The 24,629-nt window shown below is 39.8% G+C and overlaps 3 protein-coding genes across 10 annotated transcripts; 2 read left to right on the forward strand and 1 right to left on the reverse strand.

Moving 5' to 3' along the window:
- Positions 1–199: 199 nt before the first annotated feature.
- Positions 200–2,494, reverse strand: LOC123320521 (GPI mannosyltransferase 4-like). Of its 2 annotated transcripts, XM_044907868.1 has the most exons (4): positions 2,366–2,494; positions 2,156–2,297; positions 1,167–2,106; positions 200–1,094 (listed from the first exon to the last, which is right to left on the reverse strand). In XM_044907868.1, the coding sequence occupies exons 2-4, from the start codon at positions 2,256–2,258 to the stop codon at positions 203–205; spliced, it is 1,935 nt and encodes a 644-aa protein (XP_044763803.1). In that variant the 5' UTR covers positions 2,259–2,297; positions 2,366–2,494; the 3' UTR covers positions 200–202. The 2 variants fall into 2 exon arrangements, with proteins under 2 accessions (XP_044763803.1, XP_044763804.1); XM_044907869.1 differs by lacking the exon at positions 2,366–2,494 and having other exon boundaries at positions 2,163–2,298.
- Positions 2,495–5,724: 3,230 nt separating this feature from the next.
- LOC123320485 (homeobox protein MOX-1-like) lies at positions 5,725–7,453 on the forward strand. Its single transcript, XM_044907815.1, has 3 exons — positions 5,725–6,222; positions 7,017–7,174; positions 7,247–7,453. The coding sequence occupies exons 1-3, from the start codon at positions 5,877–5,879 to the stop codon at positions 7,358–7,360; spliced, it is 618 nt and encodes a 205-aa protein (XP_044763750.1). The 5' UTR covers positions 5,725–5,876; the 3' UTR covers positions 7,361–7,453.
- A 2,569-nt stretch (positions 7,454–10,022) lies between these two features.
- Positions 10,023–24,156, forward strand: LOC123320112 (aminopeptidase N-like). Of its 7 annotated transcripts, none has more exons than XM_044907300.1 (15): positions 10,023–10,308; positions 19,656–19,935; positions 19,989–20,324; positions 20,379–20,537; positions 20,590–20,889; positions 20,945–21,128; positions 21,188–21,613; positions 21,672–21,849; positions 21,908–22,179; positions 22,534–22,715; positions 22,774–22,941; positions 23,255–23,287; positions 23,565–23,711; positions 23,771–23,852; positions 23,907–24,156. In XM_044907300.1, the coding sequence occupies exons 1-15, from the start codon at positions 10,281–10,283 to the stop codon at positions 24,075–24,077; spliced, it is 2,946 nt and encodes a 981-aa protein (XP_044763235.1). In that variant the 5' UTR covers positions 10,023–10,280; the 3' UTR covers positions 24,078–24,156. The 7 variants fall into 7 exon arrangements, with proteins under 7 accessions (XP_044763235.1, XP_044763236.1, XP_044763232.1 ...); XM_044907301.1 differs by lacking the exon at positions 10,023–10,308 and adding an exon at positions 11,461–11,696; XM_044907297.1 differs by lacking the exon at positions 10,023–10,308 and adding an exon at positions 12,777–12,919.
- Positions 24,157–24,629: the final 473 nt, after the last annotated feature.

Below are 24,629 nucleotides of genomic sequence, written 5' to 3' on the forward strand. Positions count from 1 at the left end.
TGAAAAATGTGAGTCTGTATCTTCACTTATATACATATTTGGAATGCTCAGATGAAAAATAGTGCCAAGATTAGAGCCCATCAATCAGTAAGAATTTAATTCCGAGCTGAAAATTGCAACTGGAGTAATAATAATAATCATTTTAAGACTTAAAAAGTTGTGCTTTAAAAATTAGTCAAAATCCCCGATATGGTTCAAAGTCTCATCTTTTATCCAGCGAGATCATCTTATCACCATGAATAACGTATTTCTCGGAAATTTCATACAAATCTAACCCAAAAAATTCCACCAACTTAGCAACAAACATCTGAGCCTTATGAAAATCACTGAAAATTCCAAAATCAAACAGATCTACAAGATCTACATAGTAAGCCATAATTTTCGGCAAAACCTCGATGACGACATGCGGAAAAAAACCCTTAATCTTAGTCAAGCCCAGATTGGTACCCCCGATCAATCTCTGCATATCAGAGCTGAGACTGCTCGGGATGAGTAGGTACGTTTTGAATCTACCCCTCGACATTCTTCGAGTATTATAAACAACCTGGATCTTTTTGGTGAGGAATTCCAGCTCTCTAGATCCCTCGTCGTAAACGTGCACCCTTTGCTTATAAGCCTCCATGTCGCTGACGAAATCCTCGATTTTCAACGTGGTCTTCCGTTGAAGCAGGAGAAATTGGGGCAACATGTAATTGTGGCTAGAAAACAAGTGTATTTCAACCGATCTGTCGTACCTCCCCGCGATGCTCGAGAGGTGGGACATCGCGGAGACCACGCCCCCTTGGTGCAAGTAACCATAGAATATCATGAGGGTGAAGTTGATCATCAGCCAGGTGCCATAGAAAATGTTTGACATTTTATTCACCCTTGCGGCCTTGAACGAAGTCGGGTCTGCCTTTATTATGTCGCTTTCTTTCTCTGGGAGAATTTTGGTACCGTAAAGGTAAACTAGTGGAAGGAGGAGAGGGATCAAGAACCTGGGTTCTTGGTGAGGGAATAAAGATAGCAGGGATAATGGTAAAAGCGTGGAAACTGTCATTAGACCCTTAATGCTTCGAATCGAAGGCAGGTAGCTGTATTTGCTTTGAGTGAGCCTGGAAATAAAACACATGTAAAACATTTCAGTTTTTCGTGCTGGTAAAATAACTATTTCGGCATTTTCTCACCTGTGGAAGTAAAATCCGAGGTTGTATAGATGAGCCACAGCGAGTATGCTGAATAATAAAGGCATATTAACTAAAAAGTGTAAATATCTAGGGTGTATGCCATGTTGCTTCAAATTCTGCACATTAGTATTGTATTTAAAAAAATTCCAGGGGGTGAAAACGAAACTGTTGATGGAGACATCCAACATTCCTATTTCACCCCAAGAAATATACCCGTAATAAAATGAATCCACGAGTACAACAAACAATAATACAGGAAGGGCACAAACAACCAGCGCCAAAATCCTCAAGTGGAAATGGATGTTACTTATAACCCTACTACCTATACCACGATACAGCCAGAAAAAAATTGGCATCGTGGAGTAAACTAAAAAAGTAGGGCGGTTAAAAACACCAATAACAACAATCGAGCTTATCTGGAAACAGTTCCTCAAAGAATCAGTCTTCAAATAGAGATTCAACTTGTGAAATTTCGCCCTTTCTGGAATGCTTTTCGACTTGGAATATCTATATTGCACATATTCTTTCTTCCTCAAGATTTGATTAGAGAAAGTGAGACTTTCGGAGACATAATATAGGAGCATTGCAAACAAACACATTTCGAACGAGTTGGAAAAAGTCCGAGTGCCGTAAGTGAAGAGAACGTAAGAAGTGGATAAAACAACCAGTCTAGATTTACACTTTTCATTGTTGTTGCTGCAAATTTTGTACAGGGAAAAGTCGACGACGAACGTGGTTAAACACATGAACAATCGGGGGATTAAGATGGCAAAATATGAAGTTAACATAGGGACCCCTAAAAGTACTTTGGTAAGGTAGTCCAGTCCCAGCAGCATCTTGTAGCACATACCCAGAGTGAAGTATGGCAAGGCCATGCTTCGAATGGGGGCGGTGGTATTGAATTCCCATGTCAGTTTGTGTTCAACGTTCAAGAATTTACCTATAAACAAAGAGGTTTATTCCGGAGCCAAGAAATTCTGCAGGCTTACCGGCTACGACTTCCACACTTTGAAAAAATTCGTCTGGGTGTATATAGCCCATAAACGGAATGAATACCAGTAGAATTCTAGCGGCAGCATAGTAACGATACATGTTTTGAACGCTCTCTACATTGAACTTTCACACGGTTATCTGAAATGTGGTTGATATCAGGTTAACGGGCCCCTTTGTAGAGGAAAGTTTCCCTCGAAAAATTGTACCTGTTCTTTACAATTCAAAAATTTGCAAAGAGTAACAACTGTTGTTACCCTTTGCTTTTTTTGAATGAATTGTTTATTTGTTTTGTTTGACAGGTGGGTAATGTTTGGTTAAGTCATAGAATTTTGTTATAGTAGTTTTAACGCTACGGTTCGTTGGAACTATTTTCTTTTTCATCTATTTGCTGTTTCAAGCTAATTCATTTTAAGAAATTTCGATAAAATGCTAGCATTTGATTTTGATTTTCCAACGACATTCCAATTTTTGAAGTTCTAGGAAAGACTTCGTGAAAAACTCATAAAGAAGCACCTGGCTTTCGGAATGGAAAGTTAGAAATTAAATGAAAAATTATTGAAGCGCTTAAAAATGATATAGATTGTATACAAAATCCAGTTTTTTCAACTCTGGTCGGTGTATTTTCATTTCGTCGTGTTACATCTCCACAATCAACGTTCTCATTTGAATAATAACTTAATAATTCACTCGCTGCGGTTGATGATTACTTTTCCAGACAAACGGCGGCTTTTATTGGGTGAAAATATGTTGTCGCAACGACTTAGACCTGGTTACACTATAAATCTTCACGTTTTTTAATGTAACGAGGACATTTTCTCACGAACCAGAAAACACATCCATCGAAGGACCAATTTTTTAGTGAAAAGATGAAATCTCTTTATGACCTTTTAATTATTTGTATCCCTCGCTTATTCGAAAAACAATCTCAATAATATTTTTATCGGTTTAAATTTCATTGACCTATAAATCTATCTGAAAATTTCTACAGTTTTTAATAGTCATAATGTCATGCAAGATTAGTAAAATCAATTAAATTAAGCTGAAGCTAACTTACAAATACAACCCTTAAAAATTCGTTGTAGGTATATCCAGCTCCCTTTTTTTCTGAAACAACAAAAAAGTATTTCTACAAATCTTTTCCATTTTGTTGTAGTTGGAGAGGCAAAAGGTGCCGTTTCTGTCGCACATTAGCGTATTTACAAACAAGTATAATTAATAGATATTGGATGCAACCCTTCAGAATTCCCATATGGTTTTTAGGCGCCACCCATGTCATCGGCATAACTACAAAGTAGGGCTTGGGGCAGAAGAACCTGTTGCAATTAATCTCGAAAGAGAATATTCCTTGAGTAATTACAATGAGAAAAAAACTCGAAAAAAATTCAAACTTTAACACTCTGTATCTCGAAACGTTTATGGGACTTTTTTTCTTGAAATTACTCAAGCAATACTCCCTCTTCGTTTGTACCTCCAATTTAAGAACACTCTGTATAAAGTATCATCGTGACAATACATATTTCGCCAGTCCTGATTAAACCCTTCAGGAAATATAATTTTTAAGTAGTATTCCTCAGATTTCTACCTTCAAAATGAGTTTTTGTCGTGAGGTACTCGATTTTTTTACCAAATTCCATCGAGTTACTAGATTTTACATTAATTTCTTAAAATTTTTTTTACGTATTCGATTCCTAAGGATCATTATCGGGAATAACGTCTCGTCAGGCGAAGAACAAGACCTGTCGCGTTTAGCTGGACGTACAGTCGAAGAACGTGGCCGCTAATTAGAGGCGTAAAACGGTCATTAATTGGCAGATTCCAAGAGAACGTCAATCTGCCGTCTAAATCCCGGAGATCGACCATCTGGACGACGGAAGTACCCCGGGTCCAATTAGTCATTCACGACAAGTCAAGTTTCTTTAGTTTCGTAAAATATCGCATTTCTCCTAAACAAACAAGACGTTGGCGACAAACAGTCTAGATGTTGCGAAACCTGTCTAGGGTGAAATGGTCGACGAAATTTCACACATAAACTCAGAGGAGACTCGGGCCTTCCTGTCGTAACGATTTGAATATCGTAAAGATCGACTAAATCCCCAAGCAAGCTATGCAGACTTGATTCACTGATGAATTTTCACCTGAAGATGACATAGTAATCGCGAAACACTTGTAGTGACAACCCTTCTATGTGAAATAGTTCAAATATCTTCTTTTGCCACCATCTCAGGCCTACGATTGTCTAATGAATCAATATCATGACAATGAATAATTTTTTAAAATTTATTCCCCAATTCGTAACTCTCCAAAAGAGTGGGTCTGTTAAGGTTTTTCTACAGATTTTAATCGAGATATTTCCTGTGGTTTCCAAGAAAAGTCCAGATTTTGCTATTCGTTTTATGAAATCTACGATTCTCAAAATGTAAACTATGAAAATTTCGGTGGAAGGGTATTGTAATCTTTGTTTCTAGACCTTTGAAATGTTCATCCTAGGAAATAATGACCCAAAATATTGCAATAAAAATGAAACTAATCTCTAGTTTTGGCTGGTATATGTTTAAGTCATTTTCAGAATTGAAAACTTTCCGATCTTTACTCGTCTAATTTTTTTCGTGAACACCCAATTCAAAAAAAAAACCTCCCCGTGGTGAAAAACTGGGGCGGCGATAGTTCTTTCGTCGCAGGGGTGATCATGAGGGCGATAAATATGCACTTGAGTAGACAATTAGGCATTTTCCACACTTCATATTTCTTTCGGTCGAAAGTCGTTGTCAAAACATGGATCCCGTCGAACGGTGTGGATTTTGAAGTTCCCAATATAGGGAGAGACGACGGGATCTGATTGGTCCAAGGACTGTACGGGATACCAACAGGGACGTACTTGTGTAAACTGGAGAGCTGAGTCTTGAAAACAACGAATTTTCCCCAAGCGTTCATCTAGTCATCTTGTTGCAAACACTCTGACCGGAAACGGACATTTTTTGTAATTCTGTTTGAGTCTTTCCGTTGTCTTGATCATTTGAATATCAGTTCAGACACTATTTAGGAATTTCGTCGTGTTTTCAGCATTACTTTTGATGATTTTGTCACAGAACACCTCAAAAACTCGAGTGTTCTGTAATTTTGTGAGAGTGTGAAAGATCATAGAGTATTATAACCACTTTAGTTCCAATTTCATTACGCATTTTTTGAACTACTGTGCATAGAATTGTTGAAAAACTATCACAAAGTCACAGAACACCTCAGTGGTTGTGGTATTCTGTGACGCAATCATAAATGTAATGTCAGAATTTATCTTAAAACACTTAATATAAATTTATATGATATGATTTAACAACGAGTATATCCCAAACACTGTTAAATGCTTAGGGCAACGAAAAAGCAGAGACATAATTGAAAAAAGCGTTTAAATTGATAGTTTCCCGATAATTTTTACCATAGACCAATAATTATCTTATTATCAGTCTATGATTTCTTAACCCGTCCATCGAATTTAAAATCTATGGTCATCTGTCCATAGATTTTAAATCAAAAAACTATAATTGCAAATTCCCAGCCACGAAAATTTCCCGATACGTCCCTGTCGGAACGTCCTCGACGTCTTCCCATTGGTTCCAGAAAAACTCGGAACCCACCCACTCAACGCCCGGACCCTGATTATTTTAACATGAACCGATCCCGAAACGCACCATTTTCCGTATAATCACAATCGACAAACGAACCATGTACGTGCCGCTCGAGAACGGAGACATGACGGACCGCCACAACCACCAGACGAGCTACGAGGTTTTTCCGAGCCCTCATCTTTTCCACGACGGTTATCGCGCGCCCTGTATATACGACGCGCAATGCGCCGAGACGGACGCGGAATGCGCGTCCAACATCCAGGAGTTCTACTACAGTTTCTACAGGAATTTCCACGAGGCGCAGACCAAGATCGGCGATGGTTACGGGGATTTCCCGGCCAGGGGAAAATCGACGGAAGTTTGGAGCGATGACTGCGATAGGGGAGAAAGTTGTTATTTCGAAGGAGTTGGGGGGAACAACGGCTTCCTGGAAAAGTGCATAGGTAAGTAGATTTCAATCGTTTTCTTTCCCGTAGTTCATTTTCCATCTGTCGTCTTCATTTTCTGTGGTTTATAACAGTAGTTGAAAAATCTGTGGATGAGAAAGTTGATTTTCTGTGCGTTAACGTGGTGCTTAGTTTAGTCATCTTGTCAGATGCTAGCAGGCTTTTCGGATTATGCAACAATTTCTTCCGAAAACATTTATTTATATCGGAAAACACGACACAGATTAATTTCATCGATATGTTCACCTATTTTCAATCTGAGAAGCATTCTGTGATTCAAGCAAAGCGCTATGTTCCAACACAGAATGTTCAAAATTCTCTTCTTCGTTATGATTTGATCTTTAGCTCCTCAATTCATTTTAAATCTACATTTCCATACTATTGATTATTACAGACGAAGGTATAAATCTAGAAATAAATAAGAGTGAGAAAAAATTCTAGGGCAGTATGACAGTTCAACCATTGCATAATTTCACATAAATCCTTGTGAATCAAGATTCAACTGAATTGAAATACGAATCTACCTCTAAATTGGAGCGCGAGATCAAATCTGACCTGATGAATGCTCAAATTTGTTAAGCATCTTCACGGTGAATTAAAGAAATAAATTAGGCCCATGTTCCAGATGTTTGTCGGCACACGTTCTCAAAGACGTCCTTTAAAGAGGACACGATTAATGAGTCAACCCGTCAATTTCTAAGATTTCATCTACGAGTTTCCGATTACCGAACAAAGTTGATTACCCTTTCAAGATGTATTCAATTTTTTCTTCGATATTTTCCTCATTTTAGATATAAAAAACGAAGATTCCAATAAGCCGAGGAAAGAACGGACGGCCTTCACGAAAAACCAAATAAAAGAGCTGGAGAAAGAATTTTCCCATTCGAACTATCTGACAAGATTGAGGAGGTACGAGATCGCAGTCGCTTTGGATCTCACGGAAAGACAAGTGAGTGGATTCTTAACCTTTTCATCTCGTGACCATAATTTTTCTCCATTTAAAACATGTGATTTTTTTCAGGTGAAAGTATGGTTTCAAAACAGACGAATGAAATGGAAGAGGACGAAAGTTTCGGATAATGGTTCCAGCGGGAGGGTGTACAGGAAGAAGGTCGATATTAAATCTGAACAATGAGGAAAAAATAAGCGAATCATTTAGTCAGAGATATTATGGATATAAATTTGTACATATTAGTGGTTTTTACTTTAATAAAACATATATTATTCATACATTTCTTTTTCTGCCTCATTTGCCCCGTATATACATATATTTATACAGAAAGAATGAGTTAACATAACTAATGCACCATTTATATCATCGGTATTTTGTAGAAAAATAGTCATACTTACAAAGAGTCATTATGACTCTCTTAAGGTAGCCAAACGCCCATGACTACCTTAACTACCTTAAGAGAGTCATTTAATTCTTCTAACTATAACATTCTGACGTAGATATACGCCCAGAAAGTAAATTTGGCGGATGTGTTTCGACACACACTCTTTCAACATAAACAGCGCATCCACCAAAACAGTATGTAGAACAAAATAATCATTCTCCTTCATTCTTTACATTTTTTCGAGAATCCTAAAGGTTTATCCCAATGTGCAATGGAGACAGCAATATTTCTGGAATTATTTCTGGATAAATATCGACAAAATATTAAAATTTTGAAGGGTTACTTTGACAAAATCATATAAGGGTACTCGATTCAAATTTCTGAAAAAAGACGAATATCATTTTCCGAAATTTAGTTTCCACAACTAAAAATAAATCCAATGAAAGACTAATTCGAACCAATAACCGATGACCTTAAGCATCTTGCACATACATTCATGTATTCATTGAAGAGTACATTACAATACCCTCATCTCGTCTATTATTTCCATCAAAAAGTCGTAAAACGACATCCAATACCTAAGCCTACTTATCAGTTATGTCATCCTCGTTTTAAGCCTGTGTTGACTCACTCACAATGAGTCTATATTTAATATTGCAAATATGCTTTTCTTATTCAGGTAACGACTATGTGTAAATTTATTTTGAATATAGATTAGGACCATTAATAAACGGTACCCGAGGAAGTGAAAATCTTCATAAGTGAAGGACGTGTGTCTATCACAGTCACCTTGGAAATATCGCGGAATGAGATATGAAATTTTGAGAGCACCCGGAAAAAAATACGAAGAAGTTAAGTCATGTATTCAAGAGGGTTGACCTAGCTACCTACATACCTTTTAAGTCCACTCAAAAACAAACGGAGTTATGCTTTGACGTCCCTTCATAACCTTTTTATGAATGCATCCCAATTAGCCATAACATTCTGGTGTACATTTCTGCAGATTCATGAAATATCATGACCTGATTCTCGAACCGAAGAGGTTAAAAATAAATGCGATTTTCTCACTTGGGCGCTCCCCGTCAAAGGGTTCTTCCTGCTCGACCTAGTGTGGTTAGGAAGGGAAATTACCACCCTCAATATGATTTATGGAAAGTGTAATTTAACTTCAGCTATCAGCAATCCCTTCATTGGGCGTGTCTTATGGGAAAATATCAAAGTTTGGTATGAGAACATGCCATCAGTATTTCATAAAATCGGAATAATTATGATGAAAAATCTAAATCTCCAAATTTAACACCATCAGATTCATTTGAAAACTTCTTTCATGAATGAGAACCTTAAGTAGCCGTAGCAGAAGCTCCTTCCTTGCCTAAAATCTGATCCATATCTTAGTGAACCAATCGAATAAGTCATCAAACAAATTGCAGCGTTTGTTCGAAATTTAGTCACGCTTCAGAGCAGCTTGTAGTAGTCGCCTCTACTTAACATAATCTTGATCTTATCTCAGCCATCCACCGTATACGAATGTTAATAACCATGGGCGGATCAAACTTACACAATTCTAGTAGCGGAGTTTAGTCAACCCATTCATTATACAACGCTTCAACTATATATCAATGGAAATTCGAAACCGAAACCAATATCTCATATCCCCAAGGTTTCAATTTCAAACTACTCAGTTTGGGGGACGTCTTGTCTTAATTCTCTTAAACTTTACAGCCCACATGAACAAGATTTTACGGAAAAACTACCGGCCAACACGTTCTCCAATACGTTCGCTCAAATTTAGATCAAATTTTCTGTGCCGATCCCACCTTGCAAGCCAGACTTACACCCCCTCGAATAAATTTCGTCTCTGCACCGTTCCAGTTACGTACAGGTTGTCCGACCCTAGACACCAGATGACATCATCTCTGTCTATTGATTTGTCATGCAGTCTCTTGACAACTCGACCGATGACATGTTTGAGAAAATACACGGTCTTAAAATTTTCATTGCGATCACGTACCAATCCTTTTTTTCATGGCGTGATCGTGAATTCTATGGGGACACGTACGCCATCCTATATACAGTACGATCGTTTATAAGCAAGCTTTTTGCGTGGTCTTAGGTTACTCGTCGATCTGCTTCGTCCTTTGACATAAATTCGGCAACTATTCATTGAAATTTTCACCATTTTATGGACTATCTCTACGTCTAATTCATTCGTCTTTGCTCTGCGAAAGGTTCGTCTTAGTGGACAATAATGGACAGTCAGATAATACGAAACATCTGATTCTCGACATGCTTTCTATAATCTCATTTTTTCAAGTAGTTCTTCTGTTTCCTGACCAGCTGTATATACGCCGGGCATAATTTCGAGTAATTCGATATATGGATTAGCGTCCGTTTAGTATAAACATCGAAATGATAGATCATCTAGAACTGTCCCAGTTCTTAGCCGAGACTTATTGTCGCATATAGGTGGGTGGGCTAGCTGAAGAGACCTCGAAATAGGTGTGTGTGTGTGCGAGCTTCGAGAAGCGTCAGAACTCGCCAGATCGATCTGCAGTTTACGCGAGACGCCCTGTATATCGGACGGTGCTGAGGAACTGTTTGTTTTGGGGATTTTAATTGGTAACGATAGTTGGAGCCGGGTAATCCGGGCTTATTTGTGCTGTGGTGACGATCCTAGTGCCATGTGAAGATATCTGATTTTTTTTTTCGGTTTTTTAGATGGCCCCGAAGAAGATGGATTATTCTAGTGAGTATCTGGAATCTCTCGGTCTTTCTCTCGTTTTTCAATAACCGAATTGCAATGGGGAAGATGGAAATTGTTGATTTTCCCATGATTTTCGTAGTCTTATGATTTTTTTGGTATAAATCTGAGAAAATTCAGAGATTATCAAAATTCCATTTGAGGGAAAGCTTCAAGAACCTGATTTTTGTTGGGGAAGCTTCACGTTTCTTTGTCTGCAACTTCACTCGTATTTCTTGAACGTACGTCTAGATGTACATGAGTTTATACCTCCCAACCCATTAATCAGTGATTCACACTGTATATTTTTAGTCGTGGGACGATTTTGCAATCATCGCGGTCGTTTATCATCGTCTTATTCCACCACAAAGGGTCGTAAATTAAGCCTGACAGAAAGTATGAACTTTTATGGTAGAAAAGTCTGAGTCGAAACTGCATTAGGAATGTGACTAATCTATATGACGTTTTCAAGAAAGCTTCGTGGAAAATTGAGACGACAATTAGTAATATTTCAATCATGAAAATCAAATAAAAGTGTGAGAATTGATGTGAATGTGAACTATTACTGGAAAATGATCAATTTTTCATAGATATTTCAGTAATATGATTCTGAGTAGGCTGAATTTAGAAGAGGTTTCAAATTCCAACTGAAAATATGAGAATTTTCGATCTCCCTCAATAACTTCCAGTTTCATGAGTCAAAAAAAAGATTAATCATTCACAAAGTTTTCCTATCTGATTTCTTAAATCAGCAGTGAATGTGAATGTGGCAAACTTTCGGAAATTCCCGAAGTTTCCATGGAAATTCAAGTTGTCCTTGCAGTTTCTTTCCAGATTTAGTTAGTTTCGAATTTTTTTATAACGAAATATTATTATCGATGAAAAAAAAGCAATGAACATTCTCTGAAAGATTTCGTCTGATAAAATTAACAGTAGATACAACAGAAAAAATTTGTTCGATAGATTGTTCATATTTCTAAACAGAAACATGCAAAAAATTGTGTTATTTTGGAGTTTCCTTCAATCCCATTCGATGTTGAAAACCCTTATCTCCTTTCGTTGAATCGGAATGAGGTGAGGCGTTGAAAAAACGTAAAAAAGCCGAGTCCCCCAACAATAGAGGATAGCAATCGAGCAAGAGATTTACGATTTTAGAACACGTTTGTAGTACTTGAACGCAAGATTCAGACTCTGTACAGTACACAGAGCTCGCACCGTTCAAAAGTAGGTGTACCTTCTCGGTACGATACAACCTCAAGAAAATCTCGACTTTTTCGATTTTAAACCATGTGGTACGTGAACAGTGGGCGTCTTACCGAAAAATAGAGTTTTTTACGATTCAAATCTAGGCGATAACTATTTTAGTGATATGACTGGCAAGCTGGTTTACTCTAGTGAGTATATTATATCTTAAATCTTATTCTAAACAATTCTATTTTCTAAGATATGATCCCCAAGCGTTATCGTTCTTCCCCCAGCAAAAATAAGCAATTATTATCGAGTTACGAGAAAAATATTAACGATAAATCAGTTGATGTTTTCGTATTTAATAAATAATTGTTGCAAGGGACTGCTTGACTTCTCTCACAGACCAATAATCTTAATCGACCGATTAAGTTGTTTATTGGTTCGTAAATTCAAACGATTCGATTAAAATATCTCATTGTTTCAACGCTCTGTATCGTTATTAGTTTTTGTCGGATGCGGGTATTCCATAAGTTCAATTTAAGAAAGAATTGTTGCGCCAAAACCTACTCTTTCAGACATTTGATCCTTAGGGATTTATTCGAAGGAATTTGGTCCGGCCACCTCAACGACCAGACCTATATCCGATCCTCATCGAACTAGTTATCTTTGGCGTGCAATTCCGACAGTTTGCAGATCTCTTCCTGCATATTACCCACATCACTCAGCAGATGTTTCGTTCAAGATTTGCCAATTCAAAATCGCGCACTTTATTTGTTTATACGACCTCGATTAACAAATGTTTCGCGCGAATAACTTGGTCTGTTTATTCTAATTGTGATTTTTCGTACGGTCGTTAATCGGCCAAACAAACGATGTTGTAACTTTCTAAGAATATCCGACGGATGATATAATCCGTTAGATTTTGGGGTGGATGATTTTTAGCGGTTTCCAATTTTCTTAATGCGCCTCGGAGGGTCGATAAACCCGGTAATAGTTCGGATAACACCCCATATCTGACCTAAGGGCACTATATCTTTATGCGAGGTTAATTGCGTTGATTTTTTTTTATTTGTGGCTTTTGTGCGTGTGAATAGAGACCGATCAAGATGTCAGACTTTTTATAAGAAGACCGGGAAACCGGGATGTCTTTCTCGATGATTTATAATTAGCGTCACTTGGATCTATCGGGAAATTTTGTTCGGTTTTAGGGGGGCCAAAGCCGCATGCAACCGGACCTGCACTTCCTCCTCCTAGTGGTTAGAACATAAACAAATGACTATACCGACTTATAAATAAACCGTACGAACGTACAACATACACGGGGTGTCCTCCTGTATGCGGAACCACCAGTCGCGCTTGGAAAATGGCAGTGCGAAAATCGTGAAAAACTCGAGAAAAAAAAGAGCGATGCCCATATACAGGGAGTACGGTGAGTGAGTGCGTATGAGCCTAGCGTCATCGAGATCACGTTTAAAAATAATCCGGGTAGTGTTTATTATTGGTTGATGAGTTATTGTCCCTCGTATGAGGTTTTGATTGGACGTGAGAATGCTGAATAAATATTATGTAATTAATGCGAATTGGAGAGTGTTAATTGATCGATATTAATATTGGCGCCAGCTTATTTCTGGATCCCCAGGAAGCTTTCATCTTGTTGATGAATTTTTAACTAGGAAGCTGGAGAATTTGCATTTAAAAAGTCAAGAAGGGAATCATCTTCTTATTCTTCTTGAATTTATATTAATAACTAAGGGTGTCTGTAATTTTTTAATAATTCTTTTTTATTGAGTTTCTTGAGTTATTTGCAAGGAATGTAAGGCAAAATAGAAACGAGTGAAGTAGATTTAGAGTAGAGCAGAGTAGTGTATTGTATAGTATAGAGATGGGAATAAGTTAGAGTTGAGTAGAGTAGATAAGATTGATTTGGAGTTGACTGGAGTAGAGCAGAGTAGATTAAAGTAGACTAGGATAGATTAGAATGGAGTGGAGTAGAGCAGAATAGATTGAAGTAGACTAGAAAGAGTAGAATGGAGTGGAGTAGATGAGTGTGGAGTGAACTAGAGCGGAGTAGACTGCAACAGAGTAGGGTAGATCAGAGTGGAGTGAAGTGGAGTAGTGTAGATTCGAATAGAGCGGAGTAGAGCTGAGTTAGAGTAGATTTGAGTGGAGTAGATGAGAGTGGAGTGCAGTGGAGTAGAGCAGAGTAGGTTTGAGTAGTGTAGAATGGATTGGATTAGATTAGAGTGGTGTAGAGTAAAGAACGGGTGGATTAGTTTAGAGAGGAGTAGAGTAGACCATTGTAGATTAGAGTAGAGCAGATTCGAGTGGAGTACCCTAAAGTGGACTGGCGTAGATCAGAGTGGAGTGAAGTGGAGTAGTGTAGATTCGAATAGAGCGGAGTAGAGCTGAGTAAGAGTAGATTTGAGTGGAGTAGATGAGAGTGGAGTGCAGTGGAGTAGAGCAGAGTAGGTTTGAGTAGTGTAGAATGGATTGGATTAGATTAGAGTGGTGTAGAGTAAAGAACGGGTGGATTAGTTTAGAGAGGAGTAGAGTAGACCAGTGTAGATTAGAGTAGAGCAGATTCGAGTGGAGTACACTAAAGTGGACTGGCGTAGAAATGGGCCGAGTAGAGTGGAGTGAATGGAATAGCTCAGAGTGATCAGACTAGAGAGAAAGAAATAAAGTAAAGTAAAGCTGGATAAAGTAAAATTAAATAGGCAAAGTTGATTGAAGATTAATTATTTCTCAATTTCTTCGGCACTACCATCTATGGAAGAGTTCAGTATCTCTAGTAAACCTTGAAAATACTAGAAAAACCGAGTTTTCTCAATCCTATTTGGGCCTTTCGGTTTTGAAAACTCCAAAATTGTGCCGGCTATCGAATCCAAGTGATGTTTCGTGTTTTCTTGGCGAATTTCGACATTATTTGGTATATTTTTTCGTATTTAGTTCATCACATTTCTGGTTTTATAGCAAAATAACAACCTAAGGAGTCAGAGTTAGTTATCATTATGCTTTTGCGCATATGAAATGATATAAAAATTTGATACAATCACTGAAAACTGTAGTAGTTTCGTCTTTCAGAGACTAAATCATAATTTTAATGAACAAAAAGCTCCTAAACAATGTTACAAAGACGTTTTCATCAGTCTTGTTGCATCTGTACGTTTCAATTTGTTTTTTTCCTCATCTTCGAAAACAATAAACCGAAAAATCTTTTTTTTTACGCCACGATGAACATACCTCAACTTCCTCCAAACTTCAGGGTTATCAGGTTCAGACAAAACGAGACGGAGTTGTAAGAATTATCGAAAACTATCAGATAGCCACGATACTAGGCATGTGAGAAGCGATAATTTACCACTATTTGGGAAAAACATTTTTTTTCCTTCGATTATCTAACAACCATCGGTACTACTAAACAAATTGCGATGTTTTTTCTATCTAAAGAGAGGAAAAAAAGCGAAATGTTTCTGTTTGAATTCCAAACGAAACGATTAAGCTTGGGAATAAATGAAATTCCGAATTTTTCGAAGCTTTGTTGAGTAGAAAAAGTGTGAATCTCCGATATAATTCGTATTTGTGACGTCAGACTTAAAATTTTCGTTGGGGTTCACATTTTTTCACGAAATCAACAATTAATACCTCCCCTAACACTATTCAACTTCACTGAAACATAACAGAGGTCATACATAAGTGATCTCTGTCGGTAAACCAAAATCTTCACCCTCACATTTCCTGCATTCCCGTTTCTGTTTACACTCCGTTCTTTCCCGATAGCAGCCAGAAGCCCGGAAAGCTCAGTCTACACACAGAATCGGCACGTATTGGACGCTCCAGTCGCGCCTAGCTTTTCCGCGTTTTCACTTTACCTCGCGAGCGACCATCCCTGATGATGCACCACGTTTCGTCGCGACGTTTTTGAAGGTGACCGGACCATGGCCGTCAATCAAGGTAGGGGTGAAAGTGGAAAAGCGAGAATTTCCCAAGAACAATCTCATTCGTACATTTAAAGCGAAATTTCTGGATATTATCTCGATTTTTCGATGAAATATTGGGACAAACTATCAGCGCGAAAAGATCCAAAGTTTAACGCTAATTTTCTTACGAGAATCTCTTGGAAATCGTCCAAACCGTCGATAGATAGGTGTTGCTATATGATCAAGATCGTTCGCCTTTTTTTAGAGACGCCAGGATCATCTGTCGTCTTACTCAGCATCTCGAAACCTAGCCAAGCCTTCTCGCATTGTTTTCACGCTCAAGTTCACGGCCTTAGCGATCCTCGGACGGGGTTAAACCCGACCTTACCTTACCCCATTTTCCCGGTTTCGAAAACTACTTTTCCAACCCGCATTCCGAAAATAAAAACGTATAAAAATACCGCCAGTTATCGCGCTATCTACGAAACTTTTTTCCTTCCCAAAGCAGCGGGAATTTTTTCGTCAGTTTCCCTACCCGTTCCCTAGGATGAACCACGAAGACACGCGCGAGTCGCCCAGATGGACGGGGACGTCGTCTAGGGTGTCACCCAGGGCTCCGTTCGCGGACCCGCGGAGATTACGTAGGTATCCGTCAGGAAGTGCGAGAATCTGGTTAATTGGCTCCTTTTGTTCGGTAATCTCGAGAAAAACGCGGAAAATATTGTGGTAACAAAGAGCAGGATGAAGGATACGTCGATTAGTTTGTTTTTACTAGTTTTTTGGGCTTCTAGGATGTCTTATCGCGATGGCTAGAATCCGGTGGTCTAGAATCGTGGATACGCACGTTTGTCTCCTCTTGGACGTCTGTAGGTTGTTGTTGGTTGTGCGCGTCTTGTCCAGGTTCGAACTTAGGCAGATTAGATATGGTAAGAGATGAACGATTTTTTTTAAACGCATCCAGGGCCAAAATTTCGATCGATTGTGGAAAATCTGAGCGCTGTGGCGAATTCCCGAGCTTTCGAGCGTTTGTTTAGGTGAAAAACGCAGTGGTCGACCATCCAGGTACCGAACACGACCGGAGCTGCTTGGATCGAAATATTTTCGCGATATTTCCAAAAATAGGACTCCAATCGTATCGAAAATCGGTAGTATGATCTAGAATAGTTCTTTGAAGGATTGGGCAGAATTTGAGCGACATCCGGCAAATAGTTTTATCGTATTTTATTATTTCCTGGTAATGCGATCTTCACGAAATTTGGCACAGGTCTTCGGATCAGTATTTCCTCAAAGATCGAAAGATAATTTCATATTATCACGTTATTAAACCTACCCTGAAAATTCCAGATCCCTAGCTCTTTCCTGAATAATAATATCGATCAATTGGTTGTTATTTTTTTGATGTCGCCCAGTATATTCGACGCAGGAATCGTTATATTTAATTGGAGCAGATTTTGTCAACGCATCGATGTGTGTACGTTAATTTCATCGGTTTCGCCTTGACGAAAGAGAAACTAATTAGATGTTTCAGCTTTTGATGTCGTCAAATTGTCCGATAAATTGGTTGGAAACATTCCATAGTAAATACTTCGAATTCCTAACTATCTGGACTGGGTTCAAGCCCAAAACAATCTCAATTTCTCGAAAATAATTCGTATTTTACCGACAGAGAACCATTGCGAACAAAGTTCCAATCTAGAGAATGTCTTTAGCATTCCCAAGCGTCCAGCTGGTAATAATTCTTCCTATTCTCAATTAACGATTCCATAATTGCCGTTGACACATTTGTGGCACGGCTATGTACTACTAAGATTGTGCGTACAGTTGTTTTCCAGAAAACGACATCGATAAATGTTTCCAAGTATCGATCGTAGCTTTAAAGTAAGAAAAAACCGAAAGGCTCGCAAAAACAATTCTTTTTCTGGCTCGCTCCGTATACTATACCCTAATCATCACGCCTCCATAAGTAATAAATTCTCTGAGCCCCTCTACAACTAATAAATTGTCTGGTCCCAAATTAATGGACCGTTTAATGGTACATTGCAACACGCTCCATGTAAAAAAATATTTCTTGTTCGATTCCAGCGGTCGATAAATCAAAATTGTATCGAGATCATGATATCCAGCTATTTTGGCTCACGCCCTAGCTATTAACGATCGATTTTCGGGACTTCAACCGGTAGATCACAGATTCTGTAATCTGTGTCGCGCACAGGTAATCTATGCTTCGAAAGAATTCGAGTGGCGCGCAAACAGAACCTTGTGGAACGCCCACGTGAACTGCCCACTTTCGCCAACCCGTAGATTCGGAGAGGAAAAGTTGAAATGCAGATTTTCCAAGTGGACATGACCAAATAGGTCGTTTTCGATTGCGTAAACTCATTGAGCAACCAATTTTCATTCATAAAATATCGGAGATGTTTCTTTTCGACGTTATTTTTGGTCAAGTTCAAGCCGACCTCAGATATAAAATAGATAAATCACTTAATCGGGAGATATTGAAGGTTGGTCCTTCGCACCGGACAACTATTAGGTTATCGAATGATATTTTAACTTTCGACGAGGAATAAAAATAAAACGGCTATAAATTACGTTGTTTTATACTTTCTTTATGACCGTGGGTTGATTATTTTCCAGTAGATAAAATTTTGCTCGTAAAATGGACGTTTAAACTGATCCTACATCATTCCTGAATGAACATGCATCGAAGACGTTTCGGCTTGTCCTAAATTCACAGGTGTTCCAAGGAACGTTTCAACTACCTTAATCAAAACATTGTACTTTGATACAGCAGTCCATATAAGGTCCACCATTCCGATAAAAATTACATACCATCATTAGATTAGTTACGGTTTCGCTCCGAATACAATAGCCTGATCTACATAAGCTTATAAGTAAGAGAATGCCGAATGAATCCATAATTCACACTGTATAAGTCGTGTTATACAGTATGGTCCGATCAGGAAAAAATCTGTTCTACCATAGAGCCGATTTAACTTGACGTCTGACGACCACCGACTACTGGCCCGAGGTCAGAGAAATATCAGGATCAAGAAGATTCTATCTTCATCGATGATTCGTCCTTCAACATCAAAACAATGGGAGCCATAATCAATCTTCTCCAGCTGCAAAGTGTTAGTTTTACGAGCAATAAACCTTTGGGCACTAATAATATGCACTATGCGAAGAATGGAACGCAGAACAATGATTGTGTATTAACGCCAATAACTGTGTTCTTCGACGACCCGTTTGTGCAACTCGATACACCGCCATGTGCGACCTATTTCCGTAATTTATGGACGATGATGCAGTGTCCAGTTGGGAGATTCCAACATTTCCAACGCCCAAATACGAACGACTGCGGTTGTCGTTGTGCAACGTTTTTTTTTCTGGTCCTCCGGCTCGCTTTCGACCCATCCCAAAACATACCTTGATCTGTGACCGAGTAAGGTGTGTTGCATAAATTTGAAATATTTCTCGGAAATGGCTGTGTCGTTTTATCGTGACAAGAATAGGCGAAGATTCAGGTTACAGGGGTGGTAGAGGTGGCTCAGCCCGAAATAAAACGTCCGTAAAGTGATATCGACACTTATATCAATCGGCCTATCGATATTTCATCAATACAACTTCCGCCATCGACACCGTTGACGTCCGCTAAGTGATATGGCGTAAACAACTAATAATATCGACGAGAAAACAGAAGATGACGTGCGGATGCACTTTCCGGATTACTCGTGCATCATTTCCGCTTAATTGGCAGTAAAAAAGATCATAAACACACAAGAAAATATCCGCCAACGATTCTGACGCAAGCCCATTACATGGCTTACAGAAGTTCAGTGAAAGTTCTATGGATGGAAGTTCTACCCTCCATAGAAAGTTCCTTCAACTTTATCATAGATATCATCTTTGGTGCTAGTTTTATCGATGGCTCATAATCACAGAAATAGATTCTTTTTCTCCAGAAAGTCTTTTCTTTTAGATTTTATCATATTATATCATTCCTGAACTCCTCTAATTACCTTTATTGCCGTTATTCGAATGGAACAAAATGAAATGTTATTTATATTCATGATGATTCACCATCGAAAGCATCGAAAAGAAAGATAGCTGTTGCCAGATTTACTGATTAATGTAGAAAACCAAGAACTACCCGGAGAGAGAGTAGCTCTGCGCATAATTTGGCGCCCCACGTGGTAATTTTCCTACCTTTCACAACAGACATCTAAAGTTTCCAATTTTCCCCAGGTGTCCCCACGTCAGTGGAACTGGACAACAACTTCAACGGCAGAAAGTACACGGTCAATTCCTCCAACAACAAGGTGGTCATACCCAGGTCCATATGCGCCCTTCTGACCTTAGCCGCCATTCTTCTGGCCTTATTATCTGCTTTAATCGTGTTCCTATTAGTACCTAAGTGTGGCCAGGAGCAGTCCGACTCCCAGTCGTTGTTCAGCGACAAACCCTCAGCTGTAGCAGAAGAGATTGACCCAAGACTGCCCGTGGAATTAGAGCCTCTATATTATAAGTGGGTATAAACCATCTTTAACATCTGAACGTGTACTCCTAACTCTGTTTTAGGTTAAATTTAGTACCGGATTTCCAACGACAAACGATCGATGGGACTGTGGAGATAAGGCTGAGAGCGAATGAAGATAAATACGAGGTGATCTTCAACGTTAAAGACTTGAGGATAGACAGTAACTACACGGAGTTAAGACTGGCCAACAGTAACCAGACTGTGGAGTTAGAAGACCAAGAGCAAATACCATCCGAAAGGTTTAGGATAACCACCAAAGAACCCTTGAAGAAGGGAGAGACTTACGTGTTGGTCTTAAAGTATGACACGGACTTTAATTCACACCTATTGGGTATCTACAACAGCCGGTATTTCGATGGTAGAAACAAGAAGACCAAGTGAGTAGTTTAAATCCTGTTGGTGTACCCTTTAATCGATGTTTCTTCTGTTAGGAGTTTGGTGAGCACCCAGTTTTCACCCATAGACGCCAGAAGAGGTTTCCCATGCTTCGACGAACCTTCTTTCAAGTCGATCTTCAGCATCAGCATCGCAAGACCGACATCCTTATCCACAGTTTCCAACATGCCGAAAAAGGGAGACCCACAACCTTTGTAAGTTTACCCTTCACCCAACTCCCTTATGTCTTAACATCTATTTTTACAGCGAGGACAGGAAGGACTGGGTATGGGACCATTACGAAGACACTCCCCCCATCCCTACCTACTTGGTAGCCTTCGTGATAAGCGATTTCAAGTCGGCAACAGCCTCAAGACCCTCCACAGAGCTATGGGCCACCCAATCTTTCCTCTCGCAAACCCAGTACGCGGCAGATTTACTGCCAGTGATGATCAACTATCTTCAATCTTACCTCAACGTGAGTTTTCCAGTGAAGAAATTGGATCTGGTGGCTATTCCAGAGTTCGGTTTTGGCGCCATGGAAAACTGGGGACTCATAACCTTCAGGTGAGGGTTTAGACATGAAGAAGCGTCGTTCCTATTCGAATTTCTCGTGTTTCAGGGAGAGCATGTTGCTGTTTGACAGGAACAACACGAGCATTGAAGACCAGAAGAACATCGCCCACGTTTTAGCCCACGAACTGGCCCATCAATGGTTTGGTAACCTTGTGACGCCCAAATGGTGGGATGATCTGTGGTTGAAGGAAGGGTTCTCCACCTATCTCTCATACCTGGCAGTTGCCAAAGTGGGTATACCTGTTTTTTAGGTAGAAAAACCCATTTGACCCCTTCCAAATCGTTTCAGGCTCATCCCAAATGGACCTACACCCAAGAAATATTCCCAAACGAGCTGACCAAGGCGTTGGAAAACGACGCCTACCTATCGTCCGAAGCAGTCTCCAAACAGATCAAGAACAACAAGCAGATACGTCAGATCTTCGGCGCAGGGTCTTATTCCAAAGGCGCCTGCTTGGTCAGAATGTTGAACAACTTCCTGACCGAACCGACCTTCCTCAAGGGCGTCAAATACTACCTGGATCGGTACAAGTTCAAGAACGCCGACCACAAGGACCTCCTCAAATGTTTCGACGACGCGGCCGCCGAGAACGTCAACCCTTTCGTGAACTTTACCAACGTGGGCGACATCATGGAGAACTGGATCAGCAAACCGGGTTTTCCGGTGCTCACGATCACCACCAACATGGAGACGAAGGCCATCACCATCAGACAGGTGAGTTGGATTGACAGGCGACGTTCGGTTCCTCCGCGACTACAGTTTTCTTCCTCAGAAACGATTCTCGTTAGAGGGCAGCTCCGACGATACTCTGTGGTGGGTGCCGATCTCCATCGCCACAGATCTGGATCCGGATTTCCGAGATTCCAGTCCCAAGGCTTGGTTGCAAGGGGAGTCCATAACCTTACCGGTTAACTTCGCGAATTGGTACATCGTCAACGTCAATCAGACAGGTTTGGATGGTGTTTTTAAGGGTGTAGAAGTTCGAATTGATTGTAAATCTGTCGGTAGGTTATTACATGGTGAATTACGACGAACAGATCTGGCGCGCGTTGATCAAGGACATCATGAACGTGCCTCCTTTGACCAGGGCTCAACTCATCGGGGACTCCATGGAACTGGCCAAGGCCAACTTGCTAGACTACGACATACCGCTGAGACTCATCGCCAACATGGCGGTCAACGACAAGATGATCATGTTCGTACCCACCCTAGTGGCCTTCAACAAACTCGAATTTCTCAGCGATATGCTGATAAACACGCCTGCCTTCGGCCTCTTTGAGGTGAGTTTGTCGGTTTTGGGAAATAATCTGAAGATACGATATGTAATGCATAAGAAAGTAGGCATCGATTGGGAGAAGCGAGGGGGAACATCGGCTGTCACCAACATCCAACTAGCCTTCGCAGAGATCTCCCGATTTTTTTCTGTTTAGGTAAACTACCCAAGAATATCCTCTGAAAATTTCATGGACCTAGGTGCAACCGTTTGGTCTTGACGAATTTTTAACTGACCCTATCTTTTTCGGATTTTTTTCAAGGTCGATCTGCGCCATCTTTCTTATGTATTTTCGGCAAATAACTTCCCGAACTTGCAAAACTGTTGGTCGGAATCGATTTTCCGAACTTTGACGTTTCAGAATTACCACAAGACGATCTTCAAGGACACCTACCACACGGTGGACTTCTCCAACACGCTGGACGACTACTTGTCCCTCAGGATCATGAAGACTGTGCTGGAATGGTCGTGCAGAAGCGTCGAATCCAGGTGTGCCATCCTGGCGCACAGCCTGTACAGGAAATGGATGCAGGGTTCCATCGTGTGAGTGCGTTTCAGCCAAGCCGCGAGATTTTTTCTTAATCGTGTTTACCGATTTCAGCATCCAACCGAACGTACGTCATATCGTCTACTGCACAGCCATTAGGCAAGGAGGGAAGGCCGAATGGGACTTTGCGTACCACGAGTACAGAAGGACCAACTCCCCCACCGAGAAGAACGTTCTCTTGGACGCCCTGGGTTGCACCAAACAAGAATGGCTGCTCTCGAGGTAAGGTAGAATGGGACCTTTAGGATAACCAAGGCTTCTTAACCCATACCCGCCTCCTCCTTATTGGTGTAATTTTCATTTTCTTGTAGTTAACAGCACGTTGATAGATTAACAGGGTTCTGGAGCATGTAACACAGGACTTGAACATAATCAGAGCATGTTAACACCAGTATACACGTCGATTTGTATTCGCATGACCACGTAGCATTAACACCGTTCAATAAAAATTCGACATTTTGGGAGAGGAGGTTTAATTTTTTTTTTCAAGCTCAGCGGGAAGTTAAGTTTGTACCTAATTTGTTCTGGATTTCAGAATGCTCAAAGCGATTTTGGAAGGGCAGACCTCGTAAGTCGAAAATTAGTTGTAGAATCAATCATCCATCATTACAACATTTCTGATGCTATTTTTCATCTGATTTTACGTTTGTTTTAATGTGTTTTACCTAATCTTAACACTTTTTCAACATTAATTTTTTTTTTTAATCTTAATATATTTCTTGCGATCCGACACGAGTTTCTGGAGCAAGAAAATGAATTTTCGCCGCCTCCACCTCCCACTATGTGGCCTCCACCACCGGGTTCACCAAACAGTTCATGTAAGGTTAAGTTTGTTGTATTTGAAGGTACCTCAACATCGTGCTGGACGATGAAACGTACAGCATGAGGATCCAGGACGCAGACAGGATTTTCGAATCGATCGCCAACAACAAGGCCGGCAGCCAGTTGGCCTTCAACTTCCTCAGGAGGAACTGGGACGACCTCAGAGAGCAGTAAGTTCAAAACCCTTGCCGAAAAATGGCGTGAACTGACCGTTTTTGTCGCTTTGTAGCTTGGGCGAAGGCTTCGACATCTTGAACAAGTTGATACTGAGCATTCCGAAGCATATGAACACGGAATTTCAACTAGCAGAGGTAAATATCAGTTTTAACCTACAAATCTGATAATAACCAACCTTCCATCTTCAGCTGCAGAAGTTTAAAGAAGAACTGGGCGATAGGATAGGACACGCAGGTCCGGCCCTGGACAGGGCCATAGAAATAGTGAGAACGAAGGTTGTCTGGATGCAGAAGAATTACAAGTCGCTGGAACAGTGGCTTTACGCCCACCAGGACAATTTCGGGTATGGATCCAAGTGATCGTCCTTTCAGTATTTTTTATATCAAGATTCATATCTCTTATTTATTGAAACTGTGAAATAGATTTAAAAAAAACGTTTACGTCAAGAATTAGTAACCTAACCAAAAACTACAATCACAGTCATAATCCTTTCCTGGACTTCCTGTTTGTCTATAACTTCCTGTTTATTTTGACAATTCTATGTCAGAAACGTTTGCCAAACTTATGAATATTCGACTGAACGCTACAATGGAAACGTATTTTTTTAAAATTATATTTGTGCCTTTCGGTTTCTTTGAGCATTTTACAATCCTTCGAAGGTCGTCGGCTCTCAAATCCAAGTGATATCGAATAAAATTCACATTGCATTTTCAAGGAAAATTTTGACATTATTCAGTCGTTTCTGCGTGTTCTGTGCATTCATTCATTCATTCATTGCTGTATCCCGTCACAGAACGCCTCAACCTCTAATCTGTGGCCACAACTACTATGTGTTCTATGATAGTGTCAAACTTTCATAACACCTCTATGCGCAATCGTATTGTTCAAAATACATAAAAAATTGAAGCGTT

The sequence above is a fragment of the Coccinella septempunctata genome, chromosome 9, assembly GCF_907165205.1.
Source record: "Coccinella septempunctata chromosome 9, icCocSept1.1, whole genome shotgun sequence".
Taxonomy (NCBI): Eukaryota; Metazoa; Arthropoda; class Insecta; order Coleoptera; family Coccinellidae; genus Coccinella; species Coccinella septempunctata.